This window comes from Notolepis coatsorum (genome assembly GCF_963971535.1).
Source record: "Notolepis coatsorum genome assembly, chromosome: 13".
Classification (NCBI taxonomy): domain Eukaryota; kingdom Metazoa; phylum Chordata; class Actinopteri; order Aulopiformes; family Paralepididae; genus Notolepis; species Notolepis coatsorum.
The window spans coordinates 120,571,604-120,592,531 of NC_140177.1; the positions used below are offsets into that span (position 1 = coordinate 120,571,604).

Here is a 20,928-nt window from a genome sequence, read left to right on the forward strand (position 1 = left end):
ATGCATTCATGAAGAATAATCATTAAGTACGAGTGCATAGAAAGTAGAACACTTTCATCACCTAAATGTCATTACTTTTCGTCTCTGCACTTCCGTTTCAAACGTTGCTGGTTTATTATCACCAAAACGCCTCTCAGTACAATATCTGGTTGCATCACCTCTGTAGTAGTGTACCAGACAACCTCATGATCACCTCAGTGGGTCAGCCCCTGCCCCCCTCCCCTCCACCAACCCGCAGGTCCACGTGAACACCAGCGTCACCTGCAAGCCCCGGGTTGGTAGAGAGCAGAGTGACAGCCCGGCTGACCAATGACCCCGATACCAGGGTCGCTACAATATTTTACCATGCAAACCCACTTTCAGAAGATTTCAGATCTGCAAAGGTAGCCTTGATAACGAAACACTGAGACAGGGAAAAACATTTGAGACATTGTGAAAACAGTATTTAATGCTGTAAAGCAAGAACATAGTTTTATTCAACATGACCATCTTCTGAGCATTAAACTCTTATCTAAATCAACGTGCAAACAATAAACCAGACAATTAGAAATTATATTGCAATGCATTGTCTCCTTGTTTACAATTCAGTTTCAGTAAAGTGTCATGCATTCAACGACTTGCTATACTTTCACGAGTCAAGCCTACTATACTGAATAAGATCTGCATTATATTTGTCAAGCTACGGTATTGCTAATACAAAGTATTCATAACAAACAACACAGGAAACACACTTTTATGAATATGTATTAACCAAAAAACAATGCCTATTTATTTTGCACATAATCTCACACATCCAAACAGTTTTGCATGAATATGGCCGCCAGTGATGTCATCAGGGACATTGAATCCCTGTGTTGTGTTAATTACAGCTCAATTAACACTTTCTTTGCCAGGCTTATGTACATCATTATACCGTCCTCTGCCAGCTCTATTTGTCTATGGAGAAGTTCCCCTTCTTTGCAGGGCTATACACTTTTAAATTGTATTGCTAAATTGACATTACTATGGCCCATTCAACGTCAATTATCTATCGTTCAGGATGCGGGAACGTTATACTTTTTCATTCACATATTCATACTAAAATACGGTCTAAAGTATAAATATGTTTTTATCGTTTTCTGCAGCATTCTCCAGAACGTGATTTATAGCCCTAAATGCATTATATTGATGATCAAATACAGTTTGATAGCGATCGGCGCGAGATAAAACATTTCAAATGGACGTGCTTCTAGAAGTTACTACTTATCATCTGATGTTGACCGGATGGGGGGGGGGGGTCGTTTATAATTCCGTGGCCAACGTTAGATGATTCATCTAGTGTGGGTGATATGATCATTAGAGCAGTTTGTATCGAACACGGTAAATAAAAACGTTGAAACTTACCCCAGTCTCCTCGGGCCGTTGGGCGATGAGCGTGGAGCAAAAATATTCCTATTATGGGATGTTGAAATATGCGATCCATCTCCAGGTTGTATAATAGTATATACGTCCAAATCATGTTGTTTATCGAGTTATTGGTAACGATTCGCTATCCATTGTGTCGCGCTCGAGTCCCGGGACCTATAGCGAGTGATCGGACCGAATTTGGATGAGCACCAGTTTCCGTTTCCGGTTTCCGGTTTGGGCGATCCGCCGATCGGTCACCAGATGGCGCTCTTGAACCGTTGGAGAGTTGAGAGGGGATCAACAGTAGATCTCAAGTCTCCGGGGGAGAAATATGATTGCGATCACAGATTTTTGAAATATTGATCTCAATGACGTGTTACGGCGTCATTGGCAGAATTAGCATGGCGGGGAATGACGAGTTTAGGCGTCCTTGGCGATTAAAGTGTTAAATAATAAGGCAGCAGTCCCTGTAAGACAAGATATTGCTATTTTTTCCTCTACATCATTTCATGGAGCTGTAATTAACAACACAAGGATTCAATATCCCAGATGACATCATTGGTGGCCATATTCAAACGAATGCACTCTCAATAACTGTCAAACTAAATGAATGTGTGCAAAACTCTTTGGATGTGCGTGAGATTATGTGCAAAATAAGTCAGCATTGTACTTTGGTGTAGTTCCCCTATATGAAGGTTTGGCTTGCACACAAGTTTGGTTTTTAATCCTCACGAGGACATTGCAGTTTGTAGTTTTTCCTCAGCATTGCTTGATCACGGTCTTCTCGCTGACGGGACATATGGCCATGGTGTCGGAAGCCTTGTCACAGCAGTACAGGTAAAAGAAGGGGAAGATCGTCTCCACGAACCGGTCCATGAGCGTGAAGATGTGGGTCCCGGCACACACGTCGTAAAACGACACCTGCCCCTCCTCGTAGTCCACATAGACGCCCACCAGCTTGGGCCTCGAGTCCAGGGACAGCGGCAGCGGCGGGACGGTGGACATGCGGTACTCCCCACTCTTCTTCATGGCCAGGGCCCAGTAGCCGTGGGTGGTGCTCACGGAGATGCGGCCCTTTCTGTTCACGGACGACTTGGCCACGCCCAGGTACCAGTCGTCCTTATCCCCCACCTGCACCTCCCAGTAGTGCCTCCCCGAGGCGAAGCCCTCACAACACAGGACGATGACCACCGTGTCGAAGCGGCCAGGGTTGTCCGGGAGGTCCTGCCACGCCCCCAGGTGTCTCACCTGGCGCCTGTCCTGGGACAGCTGTAGCCACGGGTTGGCCGTCTCGGGGTCGAGGGTCAAGTCCACTTGGGTGGTAAGAGAGAGAAGTATAGCGTTAAAGAGACGTTTGTGATTAAGTCTGAGAGATTGTTACTAAGTTCTTACAGATACAGTATCCTAAGTTCTTACAGATACAATATTCTAAGTTCTTACAGATACAATATTCTGAGTCCTTACAGATACAGTATTATCAGTAGAGAAGATAAAAGTATTTACCTGTGTATTTCTGAATCTTTTTGATCTCTGTAGGATGAAAGAACATAATTATCCCAATTCAATATCTTCAGGAAAGGCTCAATTATCAACAGGAATAATAAGGAATAAATAACATGTTAGTGTTATAAATAACACAGTAGTGTTGTAAATAACACGGCAGTGTTGTAAATAACATGGCAGTGTTGTAAATAACATGGTAGTTATAAATAACATGGTAGTATTGTAAATAACATGGCAGTATTGTAAATAACATGGCAGTTATAAATAACATGGTAGTATTGTAAATAACATGGCAGTGTTGTAAATAACATGGCAGTGTTGTAAATAACATTAAATAACATGGCAGTTATAAATAGCATGGTAGTGTTATACATAACATTCCTTCCCAGCCCTTCCCTTCCTTCCCAGCCCTTCCCAGAGACAGTCGCATTTCTCTCCTCTCCCCAGGCTCCTCAAGGCTGTTCCTACCGCCGCCTCTACTGCTCCATGGAGCCCGACGCTGCTATGCTCTGCTTCGTGCCGGTTGCTGGACTATACTCAAATCAACTCTAAATGGATCTAATCAGTGGATTGCATATTTTCTTCAAGAAGCAGAATAAGGCTAACCCTCTCTGCCTATTGGGACATCATAATCGGGCTAACAACTTGAAGACGTGGTCATTTTTGGATTATCGAAGCTTTTGGACTGCAATAAGAAGATTTTGGATCCGTTTACCGCGCACAGGACCTACCAAAATGAACTGATTAAGACACTTGGACACTTGGACTAATAATGCATTCAGTCATTTGGACGGAGTTGTTAAAACTCACTCCACTCAAATCAATAGTTATATTTCACTCTATTCAAATCAAATTTAAAGTGACGTGGCTGGGATAAATGTGCCAGTCAGTCAGCCAAAACAAATTCCTGGACCAAAGTCGAAGGCCCTCTGGGAGATAAGAGTGGCAAGTGGCTTCCCCCACCCCCACTCCCTACCCAATCCCCCCTCCCGCGTGTACGCCCGGCGCCACTCCCACGTGATGGTGACGGCAGCCGACTAGTACACGCGCTGGAGGGGGGGAGCCTAAATGACTGTCTCATCACCAAAGCCTGATCCCCCCCGTCCCTGCCCCCTCCCGCTGGACAATCTTTCCACCCTCCCTCCCGCCACCTGGCGCAACGACACCCCGGTGTTGTCGCAGCCGACTATCGCATATGGTGTCTCAGGCATTCTGTAGTCGACATGTGTCAACAAATGTACATGTCTGTTTGAATTTATGTTGTGCCGTTGTTACTGTAAAAATGTAATGATTGTGATATGTTGTTGTTAATGAGACGATGAGCTGTATGTGTGTGTCACTGGAATTTCCCCAAGGGGATCAATAAAGGAATATCTTATCTTATCTTAACATGGTAGTGTTGTAAATAACATGGCAGTTATAAATAACATGGCAGTGTTGTAAATAACATGGTAGTGTTGTAAATATCATGGCAGTGTTGTAAATAATATGGCAGTTATAAATAACATGGCAGTGTTGTGAATAACATGGTAGTGTTGTAAATAACATGGCAGTGTTGTAAATAACATGGCAGTTATAAATAACATGGCAGTGTTGTAAATAACATGGCAGTTATAAATAACATGGTAGTGTTGTAAATAACATGGCAGTTATAAGCAGTTATAAATAACATGGTAGTGTTGTAAATAACATGGCAGTGTTGTAAATAACATGGTAGTGTTGTAAATAACATGGCAGTGTTGTAAATAACATGGCAGTTATAAATAACGTGGCAGTGTTGTGAATAACATGGTAGTGTTGTAAATAACATGGCAGTGTTGTAAATAACATGGCAGTTATAAATAACATGGCAGTGTTGTAAATAACATGGTAGTGTTGTAAAAGTGTTGTAAATAACATGGTAGTGTTGTAAATAACATGGCAGTGTTGTAGATAACATGGTAGTGTTGTAAATAACATGGCAGTGTTTCGGGGGGAACTGTACCATTGCCTGCCAGTTTTTCTATTTCTTTGCTCAGCATTGCCTCCAGTTTAGACACTGCTCTCCTAATGAGCCCCACACACACATCGTTAGGAACGCTGGTCCCAGACCAGTCCTTTGTGGCTGGAGGAGTGATCATGGCTGGGAAACTCTAGACCGAGACAGAGAGACACAGAGAGAGAGAGAGAGAGAGAGAGAGAGAGAGAGAGAGAGAGAGAGAGAGAGAGAGAGAGAGAGAGAGAGAGAGAGAACATCACAGTCATTAGCTATCTTTACATTTGCTTACAAATTTATCAGGCACATATATTTGGCAGCATTTAGTTTTATACCTATAGGTGCGGTCCCACAATCTAACCTAACCTGTTCTGCTTGCTTTTTCATTTATTATAAAAAAATATATATTTAACCCTTGTGCGACCCTGGTACCGATTCTGTCTTTTCTTGACTTTTTTGTGTGTGTGTGAGCACAGCGGTGTCTGTGTTTATTATTATTTCATGAAATTGGGACCATATCTTCATTTTACATATATTTTCATTATGTCAAAAGATTATGATTTGAAACGCTCTAAAAAAAAGTTACAAAAAAAGTTACACGAAACACCCTGGCATCCATTTTCATCCCATCCACTTCCATGTTAACCCTTTCTCTGCCACGCTTATGTACATCCTTATACCATCCTCTGCCAGCTCTATTTGTCTATGGAGAAGTTCCCCTTCTTTGCAGGGCTATAACTTTTTAAATTGTATTGCTAAATTGACATTACTATGGCCCATTCAACGTCAATTATCTATCGTTTAGGATGTAGCAACGTTCTACTTTTTCATTCACATATTCATACTAAAATACGGTCTAAATATGTTTTTATCGTTTTCTGCAGCATTCTGCAGAACGTGATTTATAGCCCTAAATGCATTATATTGATGATCAAATACAGTTTGATAGCGATCGGCGCCAGATAAAAAATTTCAAATGTACGTGCTTCTAGAAGTTCTGATGTTGACCGGATGGGGGGGGGGGGTCGTTTATAATTCCGTGGCCAACGTTAGATGATTAATGTAGTGTGGGTGATATGATCATCAGATCAGTTTGTATCGAACACGGTAATAATAAACGCTGAAACTTACCCCAGTCTCCTCGGGCCGTTGGGCGATGAGCGTGGAGCAAAGAGATTGCTATTATGGGATGTTGAAATATGCGATCCATCTCCAGGTTGTATAATAGTATATACGTCCAAATAATGTTGTTTATCGAGTTATTGGTAACGGATCGCTATCCATTGTGTCGAGCTCGAGTCCCGGGAGCTATAGCGAGTGGTTGGACCAAATTTGGATGAGCACCAGTTTCCGGTTTGCTGTTTGGGCGATCCGCCGATCGGCCACCAGATGGCGCTCTTGAACCGTTGGAGAGTTGAGAGGGGATCAACAGTAGATCTCAAGTCTCCGCGGGAGAAATATGATTGCCATCACAGATTTTTGAAATATTGATCTCAATGACGTGTTACGGCGTCATTGGCAGATTAAGCATGGCGAGCAATGACGTGTTACGGTATCCTTGGCGATTAAAAGGTTAATAAAACCGCAATAAAACCGCAATAAAAAAACCTGCAATAATAAAAAAAATATCTCCTCCCTAATTTTCACATCATATATCGATAAATAAACAAAATAATGTAACAAAGGTAGCAGACAGGGGTAGGTGGAAGGTGCAATATGGTTGTACAAATAATCAAACACACAGTCAAACAGCTTTAGCTCCCCGCTGGACAATGGCCAGGGGCATTTATTTAAACAAAACAGAAAATTAAGAAACAAACAAAAATCATACTGGCTCCCAGTGAAGCACCAAATTGTCTTTGCTATAGTCCAGTCTTTAACTAGGCCGGGCCGCTGTCCGGCTTACCGGCTGTTTAACTCACGGTTTGGTTGTCTCCCCACAGCTCTCCCACTCTTCATTCCAAGACACACTCTGATGTTCTTGGTCTGTCCTCTTTGAGAGGCATGCTGATTGCTAATTGAAAGACAGCTGTGTGTGTGTCTGCATGTGTGCAGCTGTCAGTCTTCTTCTCTCCATTGGGGGGAGCCAACAGGCAGGAACATAGCATCCATTGATCACCATTCCCCTCAGCCCCTTACATACCCCCCCCCCCCTTCAGTCCCTGCTTGGGAGAGGCAAATAAGGTCCAGAGGGCATCCCTCTGGGACAGGGCGTCTGCGTTCCCGTGTTTGGCTCCCGACCTGTGGATCACAGAGAAGTCAAACTCTTGCAAGGAAAGAAACCATCTACCGACTCGAGCATTAGTCTCCTTCTTTTTGGACATCCAGACTAGGGGTGCATGGTCAGTTACGAGAGAGAAATGTCGGCCCACCAGATAATATCTGAGACGCTCCAGTGCCCACTTGATAGCCAGTCCTTCCTTCTCTACCGTAGCATATCCTTGCTCCCTTTGGTTCAGCTTCCTACTGATGTAGAGTACTGGATGTTCCTCACCTCGTATCTCTTGAGAGTACGGCTCCTACTCCCACCTCTGACGCATCCGTTTGCACGATCATCTCCTGCGTGAAATCCGGGGTGACCAGAACCGGCCGTGCACAAAGTGCCTCTCTGAGACCCTGGAACGCCTTCTCTGCCCCTTCCGTCCATTCCACCATGAGGTGCTTGGTGGCTTTGGTTAGGTCTGTGAGGGGAGCAGCTATAGAGGAGTAGTTAGGGATGAAACAAGAGTAATAGGAGGTAAGTCCCAGGAATGTCTTTACCTGTCTCTTAGTTGCTGGTCGGGGCCACTCTTCAATAGACTGAACCTTACGCTCCTGTGGTTTCACATTTCCTCGTCCGATGGTGAAACCCAGGTATTCAGCCTCCTCCAAACCAAGCTTGCACTTCTTTGGATTGGCTGTTAAACCTGCTTTGCGGAGGGCCTCCAATACCGCGGCAAGCCTGTCCAAGTGGCTCTCCCAGTCCTCACTGTGGATTACCACATCATCCAGATATGCAGCTGCATACTCACGGTGAGGTCTCAACACTTTGTCCATTAGCCTTTGGAAGGTGGCTGGGGCTCCATGCAGGCCAAAGGGCAACACAGTGTATTGGTACAGCCCTGTGGGGGTAGCAAACGCAGTCTTCTCCCTGGAGTCAGCTGCTAGAGGCACCTGCCAATACCCCTTGGTTAGATCCAGGGTGCTGATGTACCGGGCCTCCCCCAGCCGGTCAATCAGCTCGTCAACCCTAGGCATGGGATAGGCATCAAATTTAGATATTTCATTAAGCTTCCGAAAATCATTACAGAACCTTTTTGTGTTGTCTGGCTTAGGGACCAGGACGATCGGGCTAGCCCATTCACTATAGGACTCCTCTATGACGCCCAGTGTCAGCATCTTCTTGACCTCTTCTTCAATGATGACCCTCGTGGCTTCTGGGGTTCTGTAAGGCCGCATTTTCACCTTCCGACCCGGCTCCGTCTGGATGTGGTGTTCCACCAGGGTGGTCTGGCCTGGTACACTGGAGAACACACCTGAGGCTCTCTGCACCAATTCCTTCATCTGCTGCAGCTGCATTTTTGAGAGCCCTGGCCCATACGTCACCTCGACACCTTCATCCCTTGGTGAGGAGTAAGGGAAGACACAAGGAGAAACACAAGATACCAGCACATCTCTGGCATACCACATCTTAAGCAGGTTGACATGATATATTTGAATAGGCTTTCGGCATCCTGGCTGGCGCACTTTGTAGTTAACTGGGCCTACCCTTTCGGCCACCTCATATGGTCCGTGCCAGGAGGCCAGAAACTTGTGGTCAGTGGTGGGTACCAGTACCAACACTTTGTCCCCAGGTTGGAACTCACGTGGCTGTGCACCCCTATTATAGACCCGTCTTTGGGCTTCCTGGGCTTGTGACATATGTTCCCTTACCATTGGCCACAGTACCTTCATGCGGTCCCGCATCACCTCCACATGTTCCACCAGGCTGCGATGTGGGCTGGGCTGCTCCTCCCAGGCCTCTCTAGCCACATCAAGTAGGCCCCTTGGTTGCCTTCTATACAGGAGTTCAAATGGTGAGAATCCTGTAGATGCCTGTGGTACTTCTCTAATGGAAAACATGAGGTAAGGCAGCAACTGATCCCAGTCCCTGCCATCCTTATCAACCACTTTCCGGAGCATGGACTTCAGGGTCTTGTTAAATCTTTTGACCAAACCATCCGTTTGTGGGTGGTATACTGAAGTTCTAATTTGTTTTACCTTGAGGAGCCGACACATGTCCTTCATGATCCTAGACATAAAGGGGGTCCCTTGGTCCGTAAGTATCTCTCCGGGTATCCCAACTCTGCTGAACATCTGGAGCAGCTCCCGTGCAATGCCCTTCGTTGTCATGTTCCGGAGAGGAATGGCCTCAGGATACCTGGTGGCATAGTCAAGGACAACAAGGATATATTGGTGTCCCCTTGCAGATTTCACTAGCGGTCCCACTAGGTCCATGGCAATCCTATCAAAGGGCACCTCAATAATCGGCAATGGTATCAGTGGATTTTTGAAGTGGGGTTTTGGTGCCATTTTTTGACATTCTGGGCATGTGCGACAGTAGTCTGTTACCGCTCTTACCACTCCTGGCCAATAGAACCGTCCCCTGATACGGTCTCTGGTCTTCTCGACCCCCAGATGGGCCCCGAGGACATGGCTGTGGGCCAGGTGTAAAACTGTGGACACATACTGTTTGGGCACCACTAGCAAACATCTTTTTTGACGGTCCACCATCTGAGCATAGTAGAGAAGTTGATTTTTTATCAGAAAATGGGGATATGAGAGTTTACTCACCCCGGGAGCCAGTTTCCATTCTATCTCTTGCACATTGCTCCGAGCATGCAGCAGATTGGGATCCCCCAACTGGGCCGTACCAAACTGTCCTCTCAACCGGGGTAAGGGCTGGGCTCCCTGCTCGGCTTCCCCCGAGCTCACTTCATCTGGAAAGGAAGCAAATGGGTTCTCCAACTCCTCTTCTGAGCTGGGCCCTGTGGAGCTCTGGTCATCATTCTCCAGAGCAACACACACCAGCTTGGAGGCCTCTCCTCCTGGGGAATACACCTTTGGGGAAGTTAGTACACGTTTGCGTCCTTTTGAGGTTACATTACATCGAGTATATTGAGTTCTCTCGCTCACCTTTTGCCTCCGGTATAGTTTCTCATAGAGGGGGCAGTCTCGGCCAACCAGCACCGGGACGGGGAGACAGGGAACCACTCCCACCTTCAGTTCACAGGTACCCAGAGGTGTGGTGAGCTGAACCTTACCCACAGGATATTGCCTGGTATCCCCATGAACACAGGACACAGGTATCGACTCACCAGGTTCCAGCTGGTCAAGGAGATGGGGTTGGACCAGTGAGACTGAACTACCTGAATCCACCAGTGCTCCTGCATCCTTTCCATTTATCTTTACTGGCACCATGTGGGGAGGGGAGCATTCGGTGGCCCAACAGGAGTACAGTAGGTGGCAAGGCCTCCCTGAGCCTCCACCAGCCGAGGCCGCAGTAGGCATGGATTCATGGCGAGGTGTCCCACCTCTCCACACTCAAAGCACCTCCTCCTATCCCCAAGCACTGGGAACCGTCTGCGTCTCAGGACCTGGTCTTCTTGCTCTGGTTCTTTTTCCCACACTCGGGCCTTCTCTGGGACTTTTCCCAGCCTCTGGTCGCTCAGTCCTTCCTGACTTTAGCAGTTCAATTGTGACCTGGTGGCTTTCAACAAGATTGACCAGATCATCAATCCCGGTTGGGTTACCATGGCTCACCATTTTCTTGGCATCATAGGGTAATGTACGGATACATTTGTCCATAACCACTCTCTCCAACACACTCACCCCCTCTGGGTCATTAGTCAGCCAGGATTTGCCCAAACGAGCTAGGTCATACAGCTGGGCTCTGGCAGACATCTCTGGGGTGTATTTCCACTCATGAAATCTTTGAGCTCGAGCATGCAGGCTGTAACCATACCTAGCCAAAGTCTCTTTTTTTAGATGGGTATATACCTTAGCTTGTTCAGGGGAGAGGTCAAGATAGGCATGCTGCGCAGGCCCGGTGAGAAAAGGTCCAATGAGATCTGCCCAGGTGTCCTCAGCCCACCCCTCCCTGGTGGCTGTTCGTTCAAATGCCAGAAAATAGGCTTCCACATCATCATTTTCAGTCATCTTGGGGATAAACCTGCTCGGGTTGGGTTGACCCCCAGCTCCACTGTGATGGGTAGGGCCTGGGCGCCGTACCTTTCTTCATCTCTGCATACATGAGAGCATTCTGCTGCCTTTGTTCTGCCAGGAGCTCCCGGTGCATAGTCTTCTGCTCCTCATTGGCCTTTAACAGCTGTATCACCAGGTTCTCCATGCTGTTTTTTTTTTTTTTTTATTATTTTTCAAAATCAAGTCTGTTTACTATTTGTCCATGCAGCTTTTAACAGTGTTTGATTATTGTACAAACATATTGCAATGCCTGCGTTCTCCACCAATGTAACAAAGGTAGCAGACAGGGGTAGGTGGAAGGTGCAATATGGTTGTACAAATAATCAAACACACAGTCAAACAGCTTTAGCTCCCCGCTGGACAATGGCCAGGGGCATTTATTTAAACAAAACAGAAAATTAAGAAACAAACAAAAATCATACTGGCTCCCAGTGAAGCACCGAATTGTCTTTGCTATAGTCCAGTCTTTAACTAGGCCGGGCCGCTGTCCGGCTTACCGGCTGTTTAACTCACGGTTTGGTTGTCTCCCCACAGCTCTCCCACTCTCCATTCCAAGACACACTCTGATGTTCTTGGTCTGTCCTCTTTGAGAGGCATGCTGATTGCTAATTGAAAGACAGCTGTGTGTGTGTCTGCATGTGTGCAGCTGTCAGTCTTCTTCTCTCCATTGGGGGGAGCCAACAGGCAGGAACATAGCATCCATTGATCACCATTCCCCTCAGCCCCTTACAATAATTACACAAAAAAAAACAATACATACCTTTTAGTAATAGATTAGTACTAACCGGTGCTTACTAACGCTTACTAACGGCTATTTCTGACTGCTATTTCTGACCGAAATAGTCAACCTTTCTTTTTTATAATGGCAGATTCTTATTCACAGGGATTTTACACGCTGTAATATGGTGTCTAAAATGTATAGATATATGATGAATATGAATTTTTTTCAATAAAAATGGACTTGGTATCAAACAAACACGAATATAAGTGGTTAAAACTCGGAAATATTTGTAATTTGTTACAGATATCTTGAGATTAGGCTATTAATGTTAATCATGGGGATTTTTTTTTTTTAAATAGTAAACAGTTAAAATGATATGGCTTTAAACATGATGTATCATTTCATCTCTTAAGCCCCATGAGTGTCAGCAGTCCCAGGGACGCACGTCTGAATACTGTATTAACTCATTGACCACCAAACCCGAGATAAGTCGGGTTTCACCGCCAGCGGTTGAGTGCCATACCAGAGATTTCCCTGGCACATCTGCCTACATTACAATGATGATCGAATCCTGCCAGGTGGCAGTATCGCCTACCTTTTGAACTGGGATAGTTTAGTTAAAATTGTCTGTATTATGTATCTCTGTTATATGTCAGTTAGTAGGTAGGTGTGTAAACCTACCCACGTTGTATTGTTTTGTTTGTTTTTTGTTATTGTTTTGTTGTTTATATTCTGTTTGTATCTGTGTTCAGGCTCCCTCCAAAAGCTTTAAATAGCTTCTTGGGAGACCTGGCACATGCACACAATTTGCGACATTGTTATCACATGAGGATACTCACATGTAAATGTATCGTGTGTGTGTGTGAATAAATTCATTCATTCATTCATTCATTCATTCATTCATTCATTCATTCATTCATTCATTCATTCATTGGTGACACTTTATTTTTTGTCTGCAAGTACTCCTCCCCATCAGAGGATAGAGCAACAGAGCGATCGCTCGGAGATTTTATCGCCTCAAACCTATTTCCCGTATACACGAGTATACATATATACACAAGTAATCGCGATGGCGATGGGATCACTGGGATTATTGTTTTTGGAGTATCTTCTGGCTAAGGTAAGGTCTATTCTATGTCTATTTTACCGAACCTGAAACAAGCTTTTGTACCGATCACAGTGTCGTATTTTACCGGACGTGAAACATGCTTTTGGTAACGATCGACGTTTTGAGTTAAAACTACCCCCCCCCCCCCCCCCTCCCCCTTGATGATTTTGTGAAGACACATATGTACATGGTATATACCTTTGATTTGGAAGTATTTGGGTTTTCAGGCGAGCAACCCGAACGATTTGGGCATATTGCATATAGCGCGTCATATCTCGCGATCTATGAAAAAAGACTGGATTATTTTGGAAAGGGGCGATATTTAGCGTGTAATAGTGCACAAACTACAGTATGTAGAAATTAACTGGTTAGTCAGTGATGGACTATGAACAATGCGTGTCAAACGAGCCACACTATTGTCTCCATAGCTATAATACAAAACACACGATGGGTCTGCAAACATCGCTAAAATGGTCAATAACGCTGGCGCCATTGAGTAAAAATGGGAAAAGAGCGTGGCGGTCAATGAGTTAAGATTCGAAAACCTACATAAATAAATGTATTTGAATACCTGAATATTCAAATGGTTCAGAGCAGCCCCTCACAGAGCAGCCCCTCACAGAGCAGCCCCTCACAGAGCAGCCCCTCACAGAGCAGCCCCTCACAGAGCAGCCCCTCACAGAGCAGCCCCTCACAGAGCAGCCCCTCACAGAGCAGCCCCTCACAGAGCAGCCCCTCACAGAGCAGCCCCTCACAGAGCAGCCCCTCACAGAGCAGCCCCTCACAGAGCAGCCCCTCACAGAGCAGCCCCTCACAGAGCAGCCCCTCACAGAGCAGCCCCTCACAGAGCAGCCCCTCACAGAGCAGCCCCTCACAGAGCAGCCCCTCACAGAGCAGCCCCTCACAGAGCAGCCCCCCACAGAGCAGCCCCTCACAGAGCAGCCCCTCACAGAGCAGCCCCTCACAGAGCAGCCCCTCACAGAGCAGCCCCTCACAGAGCAGCCCCTCACAGAGCAGCCCCTCACAGAGCAGCCCCTCACAGAGCAGCCCCTCACAGAGCAGCCCCTCACAGAGCAGCCCCTCACAGAGCAGCCCCTCACAGAGCAGCCCCTCACAGAGCAGCCCCTAGCGCTCACCTTCAGGAAGTGGATATGGTCGCTGCGCATGAGGTGCTCCAGGTCTGTGTTCCTCCTCTGCAGCTCAGCGATCTCCTGCTCCAGTGCAGAGATGAGGCCCTGGGCTCGGCTCTCCGTCGCCCTCTGCTTCTCCTCGATGGCCAGGACCAGCTCGGCCTGGGCCTTCTGGACGGAGCGCACCAGGTCCGAGAACACGCGCACGCTCTCTTCGATCTCCCTCTGGGTGCTCGCCTGGACCGGGAAGAGGGACCGCCGGTACATGTGAAATTAACTTGATGCCTAATTTACTCACTCACTCAGATAATTGAGATAGTCCATATAGTCAATAGTAGCAGCATCATCTCTAAAGGCATGTCTTGTCACCCGACTGGAACACAGCGTCAACGTCATTTTAAATGATTGTCTTCATCTCTCACACTCTTTCCTATTAGAATAAGTCCTTATGAGCGAATTTAGCAAACTCTGGAACCATAAACACAACCTTAACGGGCAACCATTTTACAGCCGTCTGTCGGCGTCATGCTGTGTTATTTGTCTCAACCAACACATCTGTAGAAAGCTAAAATGGCCGCCTTTTGATTGACACACCGCTTGATTCTATTACGTGTTTCCAAACTCAGGTTATAAAACCAAACAGCCAATGAGCGTCAGTTTAAAAAAAAGTTACCACCTCCGGTTTCGCCTCTCAAAGACCGGACAAATCACCACTGATGCTGAAAATTATTGACCATTTGTGTATCCAATGAAATTCAGAAAAAAATTACATCTTACTTGAGTTGGTTTTCTGAGGCTGAGAAGCAGTAAATAGTAAAAGTGTATTGTACGCAAGAGAATTTACTTCAACACCACAACCTTTAACTTATACCACCACTTTAAAGCGGACAAAAGGCACTAGAGAACACTTAAATTCACACCCTTTAATTAATGAAGCAAACTATAATAATAATAATAATAATAATAATAATAATAATAATAATAATAATAATAATAATAATAATAATAATAATAATAATAATAATAATAATAATAATAATAATAATAATAATAATACACTGTTTGTATAGCACCTTTCATACAAGAATTGCAGCTCAAAGTGCTTCACAGCAGTACAAAAAGACAGGCATAAAATGAGCACAACATTGGCAGATCAAGAGCAATGCATAAAGTGCAGACATAAAGCATAAAATAGATAGCAGTAAAATAGACAAAGTCAAGGTAAGACATAGAACATTAAATCACATCGTTTTTCATATTAGGATCTAAGATCTAGGGTTAACTCGCCGAACGTTGAGCGCCAGGACCCCCGAAAACCAGAGTATAGTCAGGTTTTCATCGTTGTTTCTTTTATTCGATATTTCCATTCATAAAGACATGCCGGCAGCCTGTGTTATCACTGGGGATGGGTCTGAGATCTCAAAAGTCCAATACCGCCGCCTAACACCTTGCGGCCGCTATTGCACTCCATTTGAAACGATGTGGCTTGGTGTCTGTCATTTTGGAAATGACACCAGACCACCCTGAAACTACACTCATATTCACGACGGTATAAAATGGAAATGTATCGATGGAAAAATGATCTGTTTTTTGCATCTTGACCGGAAGCAACTCAATGACAATCGACTATATTATTAGATCCATAGCTATATAATATAGCTTTAGGCCTGCAAACACAGCCACGTATCCCCATGTTAAAAGGCGCTGGCCTTTCAACAGTAACAGTAAACAGCGCCATCTGGCGCTGAAAGTGTTAATAGGCGTCTTTGTTTATGGTTTGATTATCACTGATACAAAGTAAAATAGTGCAGTGCAATAAAATAGTTAGTAAAATAGAATAAAATAATGCAATAGTGCATTGCAATAAAATAGTTATCATCGTATTTTTTCGGGAGGCCGGTAAGGAGTGCTTTGATTGTGATTTAAAGCTTAGGTCTGAGTTTACCATAACACCAAGACTTAACTCACTCAAATACAGTTAGCAGCTGGATAGACTACATATGGAAATTAGCTTCTGCTAAATCTGGTGCAAACATATTTTCATGTAACAATGATTAATTGCCAAAAAAAAAAAAAAAAAAAAATGATTTATTTATTTATTTTTTAAATAGATTCAGGGCTTTTCAGAAAACATTCGGGGCTTGAGCCAAAGTAGCCACCCCCTAGCCCCGCCCCTGCTTTGGACATGTTCTAGGTAAAACTTCAGGCTATGGCCCCAGCAGTGTTTTCAGCTAATAACTATAGAGTAGATCGATCTGCAGGCATCTGTTTGCTAAATAATTCAGACGAAAATGAAAAACTTTTATTTCAGTGTGTTCAAACCTCTAACTCTATGACAATAGCACTTAGAGTGATGCTTCAGAAAATGCAGTTACCCTAGCCCTAACCATGATCATAAGCTAACCCTAACCATAACCTAACCCTAACCATAACCTAACCCTAACCATAACTATAACTAACCATAACCATAACCATGACCATAAACTAACCCTAACCATAGCCTAACCCTAACCATAACCTAACCTTAAGGATAACCTAACCTGAACCATAACCTAACCATGACCATGACTATAAGTATAACCATAAACTAACCATAGCCTAACCATAACCATAACCTAACTAACCATAGCCATAACCTAACCCTAACTTTAACTTTAACCATAACGATAACCTAACCTGAACCATAAGCTAACCCTAACCATAACCAAACCTTAACCATGACCATAAACTAACCCTAACTCTAACCTTAACCATGATCATAAACTAACCCTAACCATAACCAAACCTTAACCATGACCATAAACTAACCATAACCTAACTCTAACCTGAACCATAACCTAACCCTAACCATAGCCTAACCCTAACCTAACCCTAACCATGACCATAAACTAACCCTACCCATAGCCTAACCATAACAATACTGCAAAAGCCACAGAGCGCAGCAACCTTGGAAAATAGCTTTTCGCTGTTTGTAAGAAATGCAATATCAGTTCACGAGCCATGCTGATAAGATGTCCAATAATGCCTGAGTTAAAACATCATGACATGACACCGATTCTGCTGTCCTGAAATGGAAATTATGAATCGGGTCAACTTGATGCAAAGAACTGTGGGATTAAACGCTTATGTAGCAGTCATCCACTCCATTCCCTGTGTAGCTCAATGGTTAGGCCAGGGTTGAGGGTTCCATTCCCTGTGCAGTCCAGTAGGTTGAGAAAAATGGCACTAATACTGCCAGGGTTGAGGGTTCCATTCTCATTGTGCTAAGTACTCACAGTAGCCTACTGTAAGGCACGTTGTATAAAAGCCTCCACCAGATGATGTAAATGTTATGAATGACTGTTAACCAAATATTTAGCTTTCATAGCTGTTTTTCATAGCTTTTGTAGGTTTCAATGTTTGTAACTCGTAGAAAACTTGTAAAAAAATTTAATATATAGCAAACAAAGCTGAAAATGCATGTTTTGCACTTAGAGCCTAATGTGAGATTTGTTTTCCTTTTAATTTTGTATTTATTTATTTGATTTGAGCTCCCTTTAGAAGCCTGATCGTGGGTTAATTTCCATGCAAGGAATCTGGGCTTTAGGGGGTTAACAGAGTGTAATCTCAATACACCACAACCCTCACTAAAACCTCCCACAACAACCATAGTAGTCTAAAGTGGCTCGGGAGGAAAGCAGTCGTCGAAGTGTCCTTGAGCAAGACACTTAACCCCTAACTGTTCCTGATGAGCAGGTTGTGAACAGGTTGGCACCTTGCATGGTCGCCTCCGCCGAGTGAATGGGTAAAATGTGAGAAACAAATTGTAAAGCGCTTTGGATACAAGCTGTTATATAAATGCAGCCATTTACCATTTACTACACTGTAAGCCTACTTAGTTTGCTTCTAGCTTCCCTCTCCTGTTTACAGTGTGGCCTCATAAGTAGTGTGAAAATGCGGTGTCAAACATGTCCCTGGTGATACTGACACCAGTGTGCTAATACACACAGGCTTGATGACAATGCAACAGGGCGGCCGCACAATCCCACAACATGTTGATCCCGGCAGAACTCACTTTGTTGAGCTTCATGGAGTGTTTGATGTTCTCCGCTTTCTGCTGCCTGCTCTGGATCATCTGCTGCACCTCTATCTCCGTCCTCTTCAGCTGCACCTGCAGAGCGCAGGTGGACGGATCCAGTCCACAAACAAGGTTGAGTAAAGGTTGACAAGTACACACTAGGTAAACTCAGTTAGGTATACCTGCTTCGACATGTAATTTAACAATCAACATCATGGTCGCTTATTAATAATAATAGGCATCATTATTTGCAATTACATGAACACACAACCATTTGCAAAGTCATGATTGACACGCAGTGCAGTCATGACTTATCCGGCTATTTCTTAGGCCCTATTCCCTCAAGTCATCGCATGGACACTGAAAACTCTGCTATGCTGAGTCATTGATTGATTGATTGATTGATTGAAAAGTTTATTAACAGATTGCAGAATGGGTACAGTACAGTACAGCTCAATACATACAATTGTTAAGGGGATGCAGACCAGAGAAAGACTTTCGTCTTGTTTACATCAGGGTCCCCCATTTTCAATTCATCATAACATATATGACATACATGACATACAGATAGACAGTACTGCTACATCTATACATTTATGACATATCAGATTTGCAAATACAGTACTGTTCGTGATACAAAAGTGTCCAGAAAAGGAGTGTATATACATTTGGCGTAGAAACTGTACATTGGAGGAGGTTGGTTGGGTGGGGTGGGGTTGGGTGAGGGCTGTACATTGGAGGTGGGGGGGGGGGGGGGGGGGGGGGTTGGGTAGGACACACACACACATTTTACACTGTACATTGGAATATTGACAAAGCCTTACTTGGTCATTTACTGTACAACTAGGTTAGGACATTTGTAGGGGCCAGTTTCGAATTGCAGTCTCACGTAGGTGTTTTTTGAGAGTGTTTTTGAAAGTGGGTAGTGATTCACATTCCTTTACAGCTTTAGGTAGGGCGTTCCACATTGATGTGGCATAATTGCGAAACGTGTTTAGTCCCTTGTTTGAGCCAAATCTGGGTTTTACATGATTTGTGGAGCTCCCTCTGGTGTTGTGATCGTGGTATTCACTGACCTTTGGGAAGTATTTTGACATGTACATGGGTACCTTGGTCGCGTAGTGTATCTTGTAGACCAGGCCCATTGCAAGTTGCTGTACTCTGTCGTCTACTCTAAGCCATCCTAGGTTGTCAAAGTGGGCAGGGGTGAGGTGGGTTCTAGGAGTCAGGTCAAGTAGTAGTCTGACTAGCTTGTTTTGAGATGTTTGTAATTTTGTTTTTAGCGCCTTTGAGGTGCTTTGGTACCATGAAGTGCAAGCATAGTCGTAGTACCCTTGAATGAGTGCTCCTGCTAGAGTCTTCAGGGTATTCTTGTTTACCAGAGAGGAGATCCGGTACAAGAATCGCGTTCGTTGGTTGACTTTTTTTATTACATTGGATGCCATTTTGTCACAGGAAAGATTAGCCTCTAGGATGGAACCCAGGTAGGTAATTTCATCTTTCCTTGTGATAATATTGTCACCCACTGTAACCGAGAAGCCGTCGGTCTTGCTGAGTTTGTTATTTGAACCGAAGAGAATGGACTCTGTTTTGCCCATGTGTAATGATAGTTTGTTGTCGGCGAGCCATATGCAGATTTTGCCTAGTTCCGAGCTGAGGGCTTTTTCAACCTGTAACTTGTTCTTGTCAGAGACCAGCAGGGCTGAGTCGTCCGCAAACAGGAACAAGTTGCAGTCACAAGCTGACGACATGTCATTTGCATAAATTAGGAATAGTAGCGGTCCTAGTATGCTTCCTTGTGGAACACCACAGCTCACTGTGAAGGGGGGGGGGATAGGGTACCGTTTACTTCCACCATCTGTTCCCTCCCCTCCAGGTAGGATTGTATCCAGCTCACTGATAAACTATCAAAACCAATTGCTTTTAGCTTGTCAATCAGAATGGTGTGATTGACAGTGTCGAAGGCCTTTTGTAGGTCCAGCATGACCATGCCGCAGTATTTGCCCGCGTCCACCTCTTGTTTGATGTGGTCGTTCAAGTAGAGAAGGCATGTGTCAGTGGAGTGGGATGTTCTGAAGCCAGATTGGAATTCGTAGATTAGATTTTTTTCCGCGAGGTACTTTTCGATCTGTTCGTATACTATTTTTTCCATGACTTTCGAGATGGATGTAAGGATAGAAACAGGGCGGTAGTTACCCGGGTCTAATTTGCTGCCCTTTTTGTGCAGGGGTGTTACTCTCGCAATTTTGAAGTCCTTGGGGACGTGTCCCTGTTTTATGGAGAGGTTTATTATGTGTGTGATGACTGGGGTGATGGCTGCTGCTGAGTCTCTGAGGAATTTGGAGGGGATGTTGTCATGGCCAGTGGCCTTGTTTGGTTGGAGGGCGCTCAGTTTTTTGAGTACCTCATCTGTAGTTACCATTTCCAGTTTGAAGTCGTCTTTGTGGACGCCTAGGTTCTTGTAGTATGCTACTATGTGTTCTACCCCATACTGCCCTGAGTGGGAGGGTAGTTTGTTTACCAGTGTTGTGGCTATGTTTGTGAAGAAAGTGTTTAAGTAATTGGCTACATCCAGCTTGTCTGTGATGAGCGTGTTGTCCGTCTTTATGTTTATGTTTGAGAACCTGGTTTTGAGTTTTTTACTGCAGCCTAGTTGATTGTTGAGTAATTTCCAAAGTTCACGTGGTTTATTTTTGTTTTCCTCGGTTTTGTCATTGATGAAATTTTTTTTAGCAGTTTTGATCATGGAGTTTACGTCATTTCTTAGTCTGTTTCTTTCTAGTTTGAGTTCAGTCACGTGGTCTTGGAGTTCACTGCTCGTGCTTT

At 44.6% G+C, this 20,928-nt stretch overlaps 1 protein-coding gene across 1 annotated transcript in view; it reads right to left on the bottom strand.

Moving 5' to 3' along the window:
- Window positions 1-2,074: 2,074 nt before the first annotated feature.
- The window catches only part of btr12 (bloodthirsty-related gene family, member 12), a 79,364-nt gene continuing 60,510 nt past the window's right edge, over window positions 2,075-20,928 (bottom strand). The window contains exons 11-15 of the mRNA XM_084327784.1: window positions 18,100-18,195; window positions 14,052-14,282; window positions 4,874-5,021; window positions 2,890-2,916; window positions 2,075-2,699 (exon numbers count right to left, since the gene is read on the bottom strand). Coding sequence (XP_084183910.1) covers window positions 2,146-2,699; window positions 2,890-2,916; window positions 4,874-5,021; window positions 14,052-14,282; window positions 18,100-18,195 — 1,056 coding nt within the window. The 3' untranslated portion in view covers window positions 2,075-2,145. The remainder of the gene's footprint in view (window positions 2,700-2,889; window positions 2,917-4,873; window positions 5,022-14,051; window positions 14,283-18,099; window positions 18,196-20,928) is intronic.